At 47.0% G+C, this 16700-nt stretch overlaps 2 protein-coding genes across 5 annotated transcripts in view; both read left to right on the top strand.

The window, feature by feature from the left end:
* Positions 1-16700, top strand: part of LOC120916523 (galactoside alpha-(1,2)-fucosyltransferase 2-like) — a 221176-nt gene that overhangs the window by 19342 nt on the left and 185134 nt on the right. The window lies entirely within an intron of this gene.
* Positions 12494-15837, top strand: LOC120916522 (protein ANTAGONIST OF LIKE HETEROCHROMATIN PROTEIN 1-like). The gene is made up of 3 exons (XM_040327537.1): positions 12494-12930; positions 13019-13120; positions 14819-15837. Exons 1-3 carry the CDS (start codon positions 12710-12712, stop codon positions 15696-15698), a joined length of 1203 nt encoding a protein of 400 aa, XP_040183471.1. The 5' UTR covers positions 12494-12709; the 3' UTR covers positions 15699-15837.

Below are 16700 nucleotides of genomic sequence, written 5' to 3'. Positions count from 1 at the left end.
GCGCCTTGTCAGTACGCCGTGACAATCTTGGTAAATACCAAGCGGCGTACCCGTGAATGCGCTGCGTGACGCGGCGCACGGGAATCTCCGAGCTGTTTTCAGCCCTGAAGGGGAACTCCGCGCCAAATTTCAAACTTGAAATCGGCGCGGGTCCCCCTTCAGGGCTACATTAGGCTCTTAGGCTTGGTCCGGAACGTGAGGGGTTAAACCCGCGCCGATTCGGCGCGGGGGTCCCCCCCAGATCCAAACCAAGCCCTCATCCCAAGCATGCAGTCTGGCCCGGACAGGAATGGGGGCGGGGACGAGCGAGCGCCCCCCCCCCTCCTGAGCCGTACCAGGCCGCATGCCCTCAACATGGGGGAGTGTGTGCTGTGGGGGAGGGGGGCACTGCCCCCCCACCCCACAGCACTCTTGCCCCCATGTCGATAGGGACAAGAGCCTCTTCCCGACAACCCTTGCCATTGGTTGTCGGGGTATGCGGGCGGGGCTAATCGGAATCTGCGAGCTCCCTTTAATAAGGGGGCCCCCAGATGCCGGCCCCCCACCCTATGTGAATGAGTATGGGGTACATCGTACCTCTACCCATTCACATGGGGGAAATGTAAAGTAAAATAAAACACCACACAATAAAATATTTTATTAATCTGCTCCGGAGCCCCCCCTTTCTTCTTTAGCTCTCTTAGAAGGGGGGGTTTCTTCTCTCCCGATCTTCTGCCGGGACCCTGGGCTTCGGTGATTTCTGCCGGGGGAGGGCGCCATCCCTCGGTCCTCTCCGGAGCCTTCCGCCGGATGCCCCCACCCCATTTAAGCTCTTTTACATTAGGGAGGGGCATCCGGACTTCGGGGTCTTCTGCCGGGGGATGGCGCCTATCCCCCGGTCTTTCCGGTGCCTTCCGCCAGGGTTCCGGTCTTCCTGGTCTTCTGCCGGGGGTGCGCCAACTCCCCGGTCTTTTCTCTGCTCCCTCTTCTGCCTGGCTCCCCCGCGGAGCCAGGGCTTTTTTCCGTCTTCTTTCTTCTCTCTTCCTTCTTCTGCCTGTCTCCTCCGGGAGCACAGGGCTTGTCTGCGCTGTCCTCTCCCTTCTCTTCCATTGGATGTTGACACGACGAGGTTCCGCGCTGACATGCCGTGTCAGCGGCGGGCATGGACTTATATAGGGCAATGCCACCATGTGACCTCAACCCATGTGACATCACATTCCCTGGGCATGATGGGAATGTGATGTCACATGGGTTGAGGTCACATGGTGGCATTGCCCTATATAAGTCCATGCCCACTGCTCAGACGGCATTCCAGCGCCGGACCTCGTCGTGTCAACATCGAATGGAAGAGAAGGGAGAAGACAGCGGAGACAAGCCCTGTGCTCCGCGGAGGAGACAGGCAGAAGCGGAAGGCATCGCAGAAGCCCGGAGAGTGGCGCCCTCCGGCGGAAGACACCGTACATGCCCGGGACCCTCCCCCAAAGGCAGGAGCCTCCCTGGTGAAGGGGGGTCCCGGTGAATTACGTCGCTGAAGACGGGGGTGGGGTGCCAGTGCACCCCCCCCCGCAGAAACCGTCGTGGAAGCCCGGGACCCTCCCCCAAAGGCAGGAGCCTCCCTGGTGAAGGGGGTCCCGGTGAATTACGTCGCTGAAGACGGGGGTGGGGTGCCAGTGCACCCCCCCCCCGCAGAAACCGTCGTGGAAGCCCGGGACCCTCCCCCAAAGGCAGGAGCCTCCCTGGTGAAGGGGGTCCCGGTGAATTACGTCGCTGAAGACGGGGGTGGGGTGCCAGTGCACCCCCCCCGCAGAAACCGTCGTGGAAGCCCGGGACCCTCCCCCAAAGGCAGGAGCCTCCCTGGTGAAGGGGGTCCCGGTGAATTACGTCGCTGAAGACGGGGGTGGGGTGCCAGTGCACCCCCCCCGCAGAAACCGTCGTGGAAGCCCGGGACCCTCCCCCAAAGGCAGGAGCCTCCCTGGTGAAGGGGGTCCCGGTGAATTACGTCGCTGAAGACGGGGGTGGGGTGCCAGTGCACCCCCCCCGCAGAAACCGTCGTGGAAGCCCGGGACCCTCCCCCAAAGGCAGGAGCCTCCCTGGTGAAGGGGGTCCCGGTGAATTACGTCGCTGAAGACGGGGGAGGGGTGCCAGTGCACCCCCCCCCGCAGAAACCGTCGTAGTAGCCCGGGACCCTCCCCCAAAGGCAGGAGCCTCACTGGTGAAGGGGGTTCCGGCAGAAGATGGCGAAGCCCGGGGCCTAATGGGGTGGTGGTGGGGGGCCCCGGCAGAAGACCCCCGGCTGACTAATAAATTAATTTATTCATGTGTGGTGTATTATTTTTTTCCATTTTTTTCCCCAGGTGAATGGGTAGGGGTACAATGTACCCCCATACTCATTCACATAGGGTGGGGGGCCGGAATCTGGGGACCCCTTTATTAAAGGGGTCTCTCAGATTCTGATAAGCCCTCCGCCCGCATACCCCGACAACCAACGGCCAGGGTTGTCGGGAAGAGGCTCTTGTCCCTATCGACATGGGGACAAGAGTGCTTTGGGGTGGGGGGGCAGTGCCCCCCTCCCCCACAGCACACACTCCCCCATGTTGAGGGCATGTGGTCTGGTATGGCTCAGGAGGGAGGGGGGCGCTCGCTCGTCCCCACCCCCATTCCTGTCTGACCAGACTGCGTGCCTGGGATAATGGCTTGGTTTGGATCTTGGGGGGGACCCCACGCTATTTTTTTTTGCGCGGGTTTAACCCCTTATGTTCCAGACCAAGCCTAAGAGCCTGGTATGCACCTGGAGGGAACCCACCTTATTTTTTTGGGGGGGGTCTGGAGTTCCCCTTCATGAACAGCGATCTGTCATTTACACATGTCAGTCCCACCCCCCCCCCTACAGTTAGAACACACCCAGGGAACATATTTAACCCCTCCCTCGCACCTAGTGTTAACCCCTTCCCTGCCAGTGGCATTTTTAGAGTAAGCAATGCATTTTTTACAGCACTGATCGCTAGAAAAATGCCAATGGTTCCAAAAAAGTGTTCGATGTGTCCGCCATAATGTCGCAGTACCGATAAAAATCGCTGATCGCCCCAATAACTAGTTAAAACAAAAAAAATATATATTTTGTAGACGCTATAACTTTTGCAAAAACCAAACACTAAACGCTATTTGCGATTTTTTGGAACCAAAAAGATGTAGAATACGTATCGGCCTAAACTGAGGGTTTTTTTAGTTTTTACAATATATATTTTTGGGGATATTTATTATAGCAAAAAGTAAAAATAATTTTTACATATGTGGGCGGGACTTACGCAAGTCCCGCCCACATATATAAACATCGTTCAAACCACACATGTGAGGTATTGACGCGTGCCTTAGAGCGAGAGCAATACTTTTACCACTAGACCTTCTTTGTAACTATAAACTGGTAACCTGGAAAAAAAAATAAAAGGTCGCCTATGGGGATATTCACGGAATTCATTTTGGCCCCATTGCAGGAGTGTTTCCAATAGTAAAGCGTGACATGTAAGGTATCTATTTACTCAGTGTAACATCATCTTTCACATTATCCCCAAAAATTGGGCTCACTTTTGTGTTTTGTTAATTTTTAACCACTTGAGCCCGGACCATATTTCTGGTCAATGACCGGGCAAGTTTTTGGGATTCGGCACGGCGTCGCTTTAACTGACAATTGCGCAGTCGTGCGACGTGGCTCCCAAACAAAATTGGCAACCTTTTTTTTCCCACAAATAGATTATTAAATGTGCGTGTTTACTTCTGTCTTTAACACCTCCCCTTCAGGCTGGAAAGCATCAGATCAGGGGAAACAAAAAAAAAAAAAGCTCTCATTCCATTGCAGCTTGGTTCCTACATGTGTGATGAACTGAGCATGCTCAAACACTTAGAAAAAAATTATCCTTTCTTTTTAAAAGGTGAAAAACACTCCTTGGATGCTCATAGAGCGTGGTTTGGGTTAATTGCAGGTGTGCCCAATTACAAGCTCACCCAAACTAGAGACTGCAATTTGTTCATGTGATTTCAATTGCTTCATTACTAGCACTGTTATAAAAAGCTTGGATCGATCAGTCCTCAGCTGCCCTCAGAAGGGGCAGGCTGGCAGAAATGCTGTTGCTAAACACAAATGTGGTTTGTTGCATGGGTTTTGTTTTATATTGCCAATGGTTTTGGTTTATTTTTAAATGATGTTCACTTTGATGTATTTGTCTATGTGGCCTTATTTTATGAAAAATGTGTGAAGCTATGGTTGTTTAGAATTTTGAAATGTATTTTTGTTTGTGTTTGTTTGTTTGTCTTTTTTCGCTTTCCTTGTTTTGTTGACCAATAAAAATTACTTTAAAATTGTTAAGTTTGTCTTTTGTTACTTTTTCATGCTACATATGTTGACAGCTGCAGCTGAAATCGGTTTGGGCCTAACAAATTATGTGTGTCTAAGCTTCTTTCCTGGTGTGTAATCATGAAATGTTTGCCATGTTTATTCCCCATGACTTTAAAGACAAAAACTGGTAAGTATTTTATTTTTTCTGCAGTGGTCCTCAGCCCTCAAGTACCCCCGACAGGACATGTTTTGTGGATTTCTCTTATCAAGAATTGCTGTCCAGACTGTATTTTAAAGCACATGTGCAAGATGAAGGAAAACCTGCAAACATGGCCTGTGGGGGGGGTTTGCTATTGGTGGACAGGCTTGACGTGCTGATTTACAGCACTGTGCTTAAATCTAGCGCAAGGCAATCCTATTCAAATTGTGGGTGTTTGAGGGAAGCCAAGTGAGTGTTAGAACCCCTGCTTTGTGTTTATTTATTTTTGTGTTGAGCTTTGTGTCCCTTTTCTTAAAATTGGCTTCACTTCCTGTCACACAGCTGAACAGGAAGTGAGGTTAAAACCCTACCAGTGTCATTTCTTGGGGACACAGGTCAATCTAACTAGTGTCCCCATTAAGCAAATTGCACTCCAGCACTGCTGTGTACACCCCAAATCATGGGTCTTCAAACTACGGCCCTCCAGTTGTTCAGGAACTACAATTCCCATCATGCCTAGTCATGTCTGTGAATGTCAGTGCATTACAAGGCCTCATGGGATGTGTAGTTCTAAAACAGCTGGAGGGCCGTAGTTTGAGGATCCCTGCCCCAAATGATTATTTAGTTTGGGGTTTAGTAAAGGCAAAGCCACTCTGCAGTACAAGCATAGTTGCTGAAAATCAGAGAGGAAGCACTGATGGTTTTAACATCCAATCCTGTAGAAGCAAAGTTGTTTTGTTTTCTTTCTTCCTTGCTTTGCACTTGTAGTGCAAAGTGGATTTGCCTTTAGTAAATGGACCCCAAAGTCCACGATCCCTAATAATTTGGGGTGTACACAGCAAAATGCTAGAGTGCAATTTACATAATGGGAAACTATTTAGATTGATCTCTGTGTCCCCAAGAAAAGATATTAGTAAGGTTTTACCCTCACTTCCTGTTTGGCTATGTGACAGGAAGTGAATGAATTAGAAAGGGTGAAGACACCTCACAAATGTTGTCACTATCAGGGGTGCAGACATCCCCAAAAAAATGAGCAGATAATACTTATTTGCAAATTAATAATTTTTTAGTTAACATTGGGTGGGGTGCTCTAACACACACATTCCTACATATTAGCAACGCTCTATCCTGGCCTATTGGCATGGTTATATTTTCTTAGGGCTCTCAATAAAACTCTATGAAATTTGTGCTTAAACTAGAACCAGGGGCGGACTGACAACTCATGGGGCCCCTGGGCAATAGAAGATTATGGGGCCCCTCTGGCTTACAGATGACCACCACGCCAGGAGGTAGTGCAGAGGCGGGCAGCTAAAATCTTGGGATATTCACATTAAAAGCATGTCATTTTCGGACATATCGGGGACAGATCTAAAAAAAACACAGATTTTTACATACTGTCCCTGGTTTTACTGAGCCTGGCAACCCGGATGGGGCCCCCTAGTGGCATGGGGCCCTCGGGCAGTGCCCGAGTGACTCAATGGTCAGTCCGCCCCTGACAAGAACTATAATCAACAAGTTTTATTTTCTTTAGTTTTGGATAGAGTGAGGGAGGGTTATAGGCCCTGTCAGTTTATTTTGTATTATCTGTGTCCAATTGGGGAGATTTGCCTTCACTTCCTGCCCCATAGCCAAACAGGAAGTGAGAGAAAAACTATGCAAATTAACCACTTCCCGCCCAGCCTATGGCCGATTTACGTCCGGGAAGTGGTTACACAATCCTGACAGGACGTCCTGCAGGATTTCATGCCGCACGCGCCTGTGGGGGCACGCAGCACGGCGATCGGTGATGCGGGGTGTCAGTCTGACACCCTGCATCTCCGATCTCGGTAAAGAGTCTCTCACGGAGACGGAGACTCTTTACCACGTGATCAGCCGTGTCCAATCACGGCTGATCACGATGTAAACAGGAAGAGCCATCGATGGCTCTTCCTCACTCGCGTCTGACAGACGCGAGTATAGGAGAGCCGATCGGCGGCTCTCCTGACAGGGGGCGTTCGCGCTGATTGTTTATCAGCGCAGCCCCCCCTCGGATTACCACACTGGACCACCAGGGATGCCCACCCTGGACCACCAGGGTGTGCAAAAACAAAAAAAATATAGAACAAAAAAACAAAAAGCAATAAAAAATAAGAAAAAAGATGCCAATCAGTGCCCACAAATGGGCACTGACTGGGAAAATCAGTGCCACCCCACAGTGTCCATCAGTGCCACCCCACAGTGCCCATCCATGCACAGTGCCCACCTATCAGTGCCCACCTGTGCCACCCATAAGTATCCATCAGTGCCACCCATAAGTGCCGCCCATCTGTGCCGCCCATGAGTGCCCATCAGTGCCGCCTATGAGTGCCCATCAGTGCCGCATAGCAGCGCCGCCAATCAATGCCACCTCATCTGTGCCGTCAGTACTACCTCATCGATGTCCATCAGTGCCATCTCATCGGTGCCCATCAGTGCCGCCATATCAGTGCCCGTAATTGAAAGAGAAAAACTTATTTACAAAAAAATTAACCTAAAAAAATAAAAACTTTTTTTTGTTTCAAAATTTGCAGTCTTTTTTTAGTTGTTGCGCAAAAAAAAAAAAACGCAGAGGTGATCAAATAACAACAAAAGAAAGCTCTATTTGTGGGGAAAAAAGGACGCCAATTTTGTTTGGGTACAGTGTTGTATGACCGCGCAATTGCCATTCAAAGTGCGACAGTGTTGAAAGCTGAAAATTGGCTTGGCGGGAAGGTGCGTAAGTGCCTGGTATGGAAGTGGTTAAGGGAATCCAGTGCCCCCCCAGAACTAGTGTGTGGGTCCCCTGAAAATTACTGGGCGGGGTTATACAAAAACAGGGTGTGGCTTTGACAGGAAGGGGTGGGTCATTTTTCTATTAGGAGGTGCAGATATGTAGTCAGGCCTAGGGCAGAACCAAACCTAAATATACTACTGCATATTAGGGCTTATTTAGACCGGAACCGATTTACAGCGTGTTTTTATATTGTGGGAGGAAACCCACGCAGGCACAGGGAGAACATGCAAACTCCATGCAGATGCTGTCACGGGCGGGATTCGAACCAACGACTCTTTTGCTGCTAGGTCAAAGTGCTATACACTACACCACTGTGGTGAACGAACATGATTGCAGCTGAAAGCATGAGAACTTTTTTTTTTTTTTTCAATACCATGCTTTCCAGCCTTATTGACCCCGCCTCTCTCCATAAAGAGGACCTGTCACACACTAGTCCTATTACAAGGGATGTTTACATTCCTTGTAATAGGAAGAAAACTGATCATTTTTTTTTTATTTTTTTATTTCAGTGTAAAACATTATAAAACTAAATAAAAATAAATAAGAAAACCCCCAAAAAAATTTTTAAAGCGCCCCGTCCCGACGAGCTCGCGCACAGAAGCAAACGCATACGCGAGTAGCGCCCGCATATGAAAACGGTATTCAAACCACACAAGTGAGGTATCGCCGCGATCGTTAGAGTGAGAGCAATAATTCTAGCCCTAGACCTACTCTGCAACTCAAAAAATGCAACCTGTAGAATTTTTTAAACGTCGCCTATCGAGATTTTTAAAGGGTAAAAGTTTGATGCCATGCCACGAGCGGGCGCAATTTTTAAGCGTGACATGTTGGGTATCATTTTACTCGGCGTAACATTATCTTTCACAATATATAAAAAAATTGGGCAAAATGTATTGTTGTCTTATTTTTTAATTCAAAAAAGTGATTTTTATCCAAAAAAAGTGCGCTTGTAAGACCGCTGCGCAAATACGGTGTGACAAAAAGTACTGCAATGACTGCCATTTTATTCCCTAGGATGTCTGCTAAAAAAAAATATATAATGTTTGGGGGTTCTGATTAATTTTCTAGCCAAAAAATTGTGATTTTCACATGAAGGAGAGAAGTGCCAGAATTAACCCGGTGGGCAAGTGGTTAAAGTACTCATGGCTATAAAGAATAGAGTCATTGCTCATTAAAAAAAAAAAAAAAAAAAGGGGGTCCCTCCAAATTAAATTACCAGGCCCTTCAGGTCTGGAATGGATATTAAGGGGAACCCCGCCGTAAAAAACCCCCCAAAAAATGGCGTGGAGTCCCCCTAAAAATCCACACCAGACCCTTATCCGAGCACGTTGACCTGGCCGGCCGCAGAAAAGAGGGGGGGACAGAGTGCGGCCCCCCCCCCTCTCCTGAACCGCACCAGGCCACATGCCCTCAACATGGGGAGGATGTCCCCATGTTGATGGGGACAAGGGTCTCATCCCCACAACCCTTGCCCGGTGGTTGTGGGGGTATGCGGGCGGGGGGCTTATCAGAATCTGGAAGACCCCTTTAACAAAGGGGACCCCCAGATCCTGGCCCCCCCCCTATGTGAAATGGTAATGGGGTACATTGTACCTCTACCATTTCACCCCAAAAAAAATGTCAAAGTGTTAAAAATGACAGTAGCCGGTTTTTGACAAATCTTTTAATAAAATCTTCTTTTCTTCTTTCCTTCGGGTTTCTTCCGCTGCTTCTTTCTTCTCGTCCACATCTTGCCCGACGTGTTCTTCTATCTTCTCCGTCCGTCCTTCAGCCTTCTGGTCCCGCATCTTGCCCGTTGTCTTGTCCTGTCTTCTTCTCCGTCCGCCTCCTCGTCCGCATCTTGGGTCTTCTGCGGTGTTCTTCTCGTCCCCGGACCCAGCGTTTGAATTTGATTTGGCCGCCGTTTTCCCGCTCCTGGGACCCGCCCCCCTCTGACGCCACAAGTAAACTCCTTAGAAGGTCATGTGCGTCAGAGGGGGGCGGGGTCACATGAGTGTGACACGGCGGGAACTTCTTCTCCGGGCGGCGCAATTGAAATTGAATTCCCCCGCTGTGTGACGCTCTGCGACCCCGCCCCCCTCTGACGCACATGACCTTCTAAGGAGTTTACTTGTGGCGTCAGAGGGGGGCGGGGTCACATGAGTGTGACACGGCGGGAACTTCTTCTCCGGGCGGCGCGATTGAAATTGAATTCCCCCGCTGTGTGACGCTCTGCGACCCCGCCCCCCTCTGACGCACATGACCTTCTAAGGAGTTTACTTGTGGCGTCAGAGGGGGGCAGGTCCCAGGATCGGGAAAACGGCGGCCAAATCAAATTCAAACGCTGGGTCCGGGGACGAGAAGAACACCGCAGAAGACCCAAGATGCGGACGAGGAGGCGGACGGAGAAGAAGACAGGACAAGACAACGGGCAAGATGCGGGACCAGAAGGCTGAAGGACGGACGGAGAAGACAGAAGAACACGTCGGGCAAGATGTGGACGAGAAGAAAGAAGCAGCGGAAGAAACCCGAAGGAAAGAAGAAAAGAAGATTTTATTAAAAGATTTGTCAAAAACCGGCTACTGTCATTTTTAACACTTTGACATTTTTTTGGGGGTGAAATGGTAGAGGTACAATGTACCCCATTACCATTTCACACAGGGGGGGGGTCAGGATCTGGGGGTCCCCTTTGTTAAAGGGGTCTTCCAGATTCTGATAAACCTCCCGCCCGCATACCCCCACAACCACCGGGCAAGGGTTGTGGGGATGAGACCCTTGTCCCCATCAACATGGGGACATCCTCCCCATGTTGAGGGCATGTGGCCTGGTGCGGTTCAGGAGAGAGGGGGGGCCGCACTCTGTCCCCCCCTCTTTTCTGCGGCCGGCCAGGTCAACGTGCTCGGATAAGGGTCTGGTGTGGATTTTTAGGGGGACTCCACGCCATTTTTTTTTTTCAATTTGGGGTGGAGTTCCCCTTAAAATCCACACCAGACCTGAAGGGTCTGGAATGGATATTTGCCGGGAACCGCACGTCTTTTTTTTTTGGGGTTTTTACGGCGGGGTTCCCCTTAATATCCATTCCAGACCTGAAGGGCCTGGTAATTTAATTTGGGGGAACCCCTACACATTTTTTTGTTTGTTTTATGAATGAATCCCTTTAGAATTGTCAGAGCCGACAATTCATTATAGCCGCGTGTGAATTTTTAAATGACTTTTTTCCTTCTGAATGTCATTTTGTGCAGGGGGAGTTCTAAGTGCGGGAAAAATGCGCTATTTCACATGCTGACATTACACCCCCCCTAGGTACGAAATTTAAAGGAATATTTCACTTTTATTGTTTCACTTTAAGAATTATTAATTTCACTGCTCCCGAAAAAACGGCCGTTTTAAAAAATAAAAAAAGCATTGATACATGTTCCCTGGGGCAGGACTGAGGTACCCAAACACTTTTTTAGGACAAAACTTGCAGATTAGCCTTTAAAATGAACACTTTTGATTTCTCCCATAGACTTCTATAGGGAGTTCGGCGCGGCTTTACATATTAGTTTCAATGCGCCGGCTGCTACGCTGGTTCATGCGCCGAATTAAGCCTCCACCCGGAGTACTAATTAACGCATGAACCAGCGCAGCGCACAGAGCATAGTAAATCAGGCCCAGAGTGTGTCCTGTGAAAGCAGCTTCCCTTTTACTGGTACTTCAGTCACCTTTTTTCTGTATAAGGCTCCATTCACACTAATGTGTTTTTTGATGCATTTTGCAGAAATGCAGGGAAATTTTTTAACATGGTTTCCTATGGAACATGTTCACATCAATGCTTTTTTGTGCCTCTGCGTTTTTGAAAAGGGTCGGGACTTTTTATCCCGCAAAAATCAGCCAAAACGCAAGTAACCACGTTTTTACCGTGATTTTGCAGCGGTTTGTGTTTTTTTTTTTTACCTGTTTATAGCTGGCTGTTAAAGGAAATATAACAAAATAAAAATTGCCGGCTAAAAAAATAAATAAAAAAGAGCAAATCCCGGTAAAAACGCAGGTCAAAAAACGCAGCAAGCACCTAAAAAAGCACTGCAAGAACGCTCAAAAGCAACATGCATAGGTGTGAATCCAGCCTTAGGCTGGATTCACACCTATGCTGTTTTGGTGCTTTTTGCATTTTGCAGATTTGCACTACAGTTCATTTAACCTGTTAACGCCTGCCGCATGTACATATACGTCCACAGAATGGCACGTACAGGCATATGGGCGTACATGTACGTCCCCACCTTTCCGTGGGTCGGGGGTCCGATCGGGACCCCCCCCCCGGTACATGCGGCGGTCGGTAACCCGCGGGGAGCGACCAGGGACGAGGGCGCGGCTATTCGTTTCTAGCCGCCCCCTCACGATCGCTCCCCGGAGCTGAAGAACGGGGAGAGTCGTATGTAAACACGGCTTCCCCGTGCTTCACTGTGGCGGATGCATCGATCGAGTGATCCCTTTTATAGGGAGACTCGATCGATGACGTCAGACCTACAGCCACACCCCCCTACAGTTGTAAACACACACTAGGTGAACCCTAACTCCTTCAGAGCCTCCTGTGGTTAACTCCCAAACTGCAACTGTCATTTTCACAATAAACAATGCAATTTAAATGCATTTTTTGCTGTGAAAATGACAATGGTCCCAAAAATGTGTCAAAATTGCCCGAAGTGTCCGCCATAATGTCGCAGTCACGAAAAAAAAAATCGCTGATCCCCGCCATTAGTAGTAAAAAAAATGTAAAAAATAAAACTATCCCCTATTTTGTAAACGCTATAAATTTTGCGCAAACCAATCGATAAACGCTTATTGCGATTTTTTTTTACCAAAAATAGGTAGAAGAATACGTATCGGCCTAAACTGAGGGGAAAAAAAATTATATATGTTTTTGGGGGATATTTATTATAGCAAAAAGTAAAAAATATTGCATTTTTTTCAAAATTGTCGCTTTATTCTTGTTTATAGCGCAAAAAATAAAAACTGCAGAGGTGATCAAATACCACAAAAAGAAAGCTCTATTTGTGGGGAAAAAAGGACACCAATTTTGTTTGGGAGCCACATCGCACGACCGCGCAATTGTCTGTTAAAGCGACGCAGTGCCGAATCGCAAAACCTGGCCTGAGCATTTAGCTGCCTAAAGGTCCGGGGCTTAAGGCCGGAATCACACTAGTGCGTTGCGTTTTTGAGTTGCGTTCCCGTTGCGAATTTCTCTAGAGGGTGTTCTGCGGATCAACTGCGGTTTAGCTGCGGATCGGGTGCGATTTATAAAAAATAATTACTTGAGCTGCGTTTTTGGTGAGGGCCAATCATTGTTAGCTGTGTGATGATGTAGGTAATAAAAGGGAGTGACCTTTCTTGAACTCTTCCTTTTTCACGAGCATTCAGTATAGTGTGGAATAGGATTTGGATTTCCTAAGAAATGTGTGCTGCCCTGCCCATGATCATGCCTACAGTTGTTGCTGCAACAGCAGCAATCTTGATGGAAGTTGAAAGGAGGAGAAGGAGGAGTAGAAGAAGAAGATACTGGGTTCATCCTATCATTGCAAATAGGGATGAAAGAGGGCAGTTCATTATATTATATGAAGATCTCCGTGGGCATGAGGACAAGTTTTTTAATTATACACGCATGTCAATAACCAGGTGATTATTTATTTAATTTTGCAAAACATTTTCTTTCTCCATTGTTCCATATTAAATTTTTAATTTAAAATTTTATTTTTGTTTGAAGTTTTGATGAATTGTTAGGACTAACGTACCATAGTTTGGAGCGCCAGAACACATGCTTCAGAGCAAGCATCCAGCCTGCACAAAGATTATTAATCACATTAAGGTACTTTTCCACACCTATGTGCATTTTCAAATTGATGTTGAAGCATGTATTCATTTTTGGTTTCAACTATCCAACATCTGTACTTATAAATGAACAACCAGACATAAGATGCCCAAAAATATATTTATTTTTTACTTCTTTCACAAAAATAAAGAAATAGACAACATATTTTTGCGTGGACTAATATAAAAAATATAAACTTTGCCTTCAAGTTTTCCTCTGGATTAAACTTTGATTCAAAATATGCACACATGCTTGTTTACTGTGGGCATAACGTAAACTTTAGAGATGTTGATATGTTTTGGGAAATAATGGTGTGTCTGAGGAGTATTGACTTGCTGAGGTAGATTCATCAATCTCGGTGCTTGAAGCATGGCTAGACTCGACATGGTGCTGTGGGCCATGGTGCTGTGGGCCATGTTGCTGTGGGCCATGTTGCTGAGGCACATGGTGCTGTGGCACATGGTGCTGTGGGCCATGTTGCTGAGGCACATGGTGCTGTGGGCCATGTTGCTGAGGCACATGGTGCTGAGGCACATGGTGCTGTGGGCCATGTTGCTGAGGCACATGGTGCTGTGGGCCATGGTGCTGAGGCACATGGTGCTGTGGCCCATGTGTCTGAGGCCCATGTGTCTGAGGCCCATGTGTCTGAGGCCCATGTGTCTGAGGCCCATGTGTCTGAGGCCCATGTGTCTGAGGCCCATGTGTCTGAGGCCCATGGTGCTGTGGCACATACATCCCCTGCATTTGTGTTTGTGGCATAATTGAAGGGAATGTGGATGGGATGGGATATGGAGTTCGCCTCTGTTGTACCTCATATATTGAAGTTGGCTCCTGAAAGCTTGAAGTGTAGGATGGAGGAACATAGGGGTAAGGTTGGTTTCCTGGGTCTGGGTACTGGCCTGACATTGGTAAGTGTATCTGTGTTGTTTCTTTAGTTACATATGGCCTTTCCAATGTATGTTGCTCGCTTGGCACTGTAAATGACTGCAGAACGTGTTCTACTGTGGTTCGCATTTCTAAATATCTCTCAGGTACAACTTTTTTGATCAATGGTACAAAATTAAGCGCCAGTATTGTAGCTGGACATAAGAAAGCATCCACCTTTCCAGCCATTTGTTGTAACATCTCTAGAAGACGCTCGCTTATGTCCATCTGCGATACTGGCGTTCGCTTACGTGCCACTTTGGCAGGCCGCGCAATGGTTGTTGGAGCTGAGGAGGGTCCAGGCATAGGCTCAGGCAATCCAGAGTCAGTCTCTGGGTTTGTGACCCATAGATCTGACCCAAGTGGCATTTCAGGTATTTCCTCATTTGGATCAATGCAAACTGCTGGCACGGATTGGGCCTCAGATTGGCTCTCTGGTTGATCCTCCAGGACATCCTGTTCGTCCCAACTTGCTTCGGTCCTGTTTTTATTAAAAAATAGAAACATTACTAATGCTAAATATATAGTCACGATACATAGATGATGTAGAGGATAACTTACTCTCTCATCTCTATGAGTGGTTTCAAGAAGGCAAGGTCCTCTGCATACATATAGGGTACTCTAGCTGGTGCCCCCGAGCCACTCCTCACTTCTCTTAGATGTTTGTTGTATTTCTTGAAGGCATCACGCATGCTTCGCCAACGATTCTTGATGTATACCACTGTAAAAAAGAGAAGATAATAATTATTTAATATTTCTTATTTGTTCAAGGTACCTAGCTACAGGAAATTCATTTGGAAGTCTCCACTATGAGTTTAAGGTTGGAAAATCAACTATATCTGGCATTGTACATGAAACATGCCTTGTTATATGGAATGTACTAAAACCATTGGTCTTCAAAAAGCCTACAAAAGAAGATTGGTTGAAGATATCAGATGAATTCTGGGAGAGATGTAATTTTCCAAACTGTGTGGGAGCCATCGATGGCAAGCACATACGCATCCTGAGGCCATTTGATAGTGGGAGTCAGTTTTTTAATTATAAAAAATATTTTTCGTTTGTATTAATGGCAGTGGTAGATGCCAAATATAATTTCATTTATATTGATGTGGGTGCTTATGGTAGCAGCTCTGATTCTGGTGTATTTAATCATTCCACATTTGGGAGAATGATAAGGGCGAATAGTCTGGATTTACCAAACGATTCCTCCTTGCCCGGAACAAATGAGCCAGCCCTCCCATTTGTTTTTGTAGGGGACGAAGCGTTTGCCCTTGGTAAAAATCTTCTTCGACCATTCTCAAGTAGAGCGCTGAGCAATGATAAAAGAATATTTAATTATCGGCTCACTAGGGCACGTCGAGTAGTAGAGTGTGCATTTGGAATTCTTGCCAATAAATGGAGAATATTGCACACCGCCATCAATCTCAGTTTGGAGCATGCTGTCTCTGCTGTGAAAACTGCGTGTGCACTGCACAACTATGTGCGAGAACGTGATGGAATTGATTATGAGGATTCCATGATGCATAATATGGAGGCGGCACAGTGGAGTTTGACTAGGGGCACTAGCAGTGGGAAATTGATTCGAGATCAATTTCTTAATTACTTTCTATCGCCAGCTGGCGAGTTACCTTGGCAGATGCAGGCAATTTAAAAAAAATAAATGTGGTGTTGTCATTAAAATATATGGCCCTTTAAATATTAAAACCTAAAATACTAAGCTAAAAATGTCACTATGTGTAATTTGAATGCATCTTGAAAAAAAAAGATTAAAGTTATCTTTTGGCAGCATATTAAGGACTCCGAAGTGATTCTCTACCTGCAATTGGACAAAAACACCAAAAATTGGCTTGGTGATACTGTTATGTGTGTTCTGCTGGGTGTCATTGTACAGAGGATGATGTCTTTGTAAGACCACCATGGCCAATAACGTCATAATAGGATGACAAATACAGATAGTCACTCCCCCAAGGATCTGCACACATACTTGGTAAAGTGAGTTTACATATTTTGGTGATAGACACACGCAGACTCATACAAACAATGACCAAGGGTGTGGGAATGAGTCACGTGCCACCAGCAACACGGGGACAGGGTGCATTAGGAACACCATGCCAAGATATAAAACATGTGGCATGGTATGGGTTAGCAGACTTTACATGTCCACACAGAATGCATGCTTGGATAAAGGCCTGCTCTGGATTTGTGTGCGGTATGCACTGTAGTTATTGGGGTCTACTTAGAATTATAATTTAATAAGTTAGGGAATGAAAAAATAAAACAAACTTACCTTTGTCAGCTTGAACTTGGGATGAGCACATGCTCCACTCTGGCAAAAGGCTTTTGGTAATTTCAACCCAGGTAGTTTTTTTCAATACATTGTCCTTATATTTAGGATGCCGGGTGTCATAGATTTGTGGGTTCTCCCTGACAAGGCGGATAAGCTCCTCGGAATCCACACAGTCCTTCACCTTAGCAGTGACTTTTTTGCTCCGTTTTTTGGACATGGCTACTCACCTCAGCAGCATGAAACAGACAGAGGAGGAACTAGGAAAAGGGGGAGGTGGTGGAGGAGAAAAAAAAACTTCCGTTCAAACCGCAACACACCTGCGATTTAGATGCGTACCCATAGAAGATAATGGGACTGAATTCGCAC

Source organism: Rana temporaria, chromosome 10 (assembly GCF_905171775.1).
Source record: "Rana temporaria chromosome 10, aRanTem1.1, whole genome shotgun sequence".
In the NCBI taxonomy this organism is placed as follows: domain Eukaryota; kingdom Metazoa; phylum Chordata; class Amphibia; order Anura; family Ranidae; genus Rana; species Rana temporaria.
The sequence above is the reverse complement of the archived record's forward strand: the minus strand, read 5'-3'. Positions and strand labels throughout refer to the sequence as shown.

Bases quoted from the DNA above. Each gene is read 5' to 3' on its own strand.
- LOC120916522 (XM_040327537.1), top strand. From the start codon at position 12,710: ATGTGTGCTGCCCTGCCCATGATCATGCCTACAGTTGTTGCTGCAACA. The intron at 12,931-13,018 runs GTGATTATTTAT...TTTTGTTTGAAG, and splicing joins ACACGCATGTCAATAACCAG to TTTTGATGAATTGTTAGGAC. The intron at 13,121-14,818 runs GTACTTTTCCAC...TATTTGTTCAAG, and splicing joins AGATTATTAATCACATTAAG to GTACCTAGCTACAGGAAATT.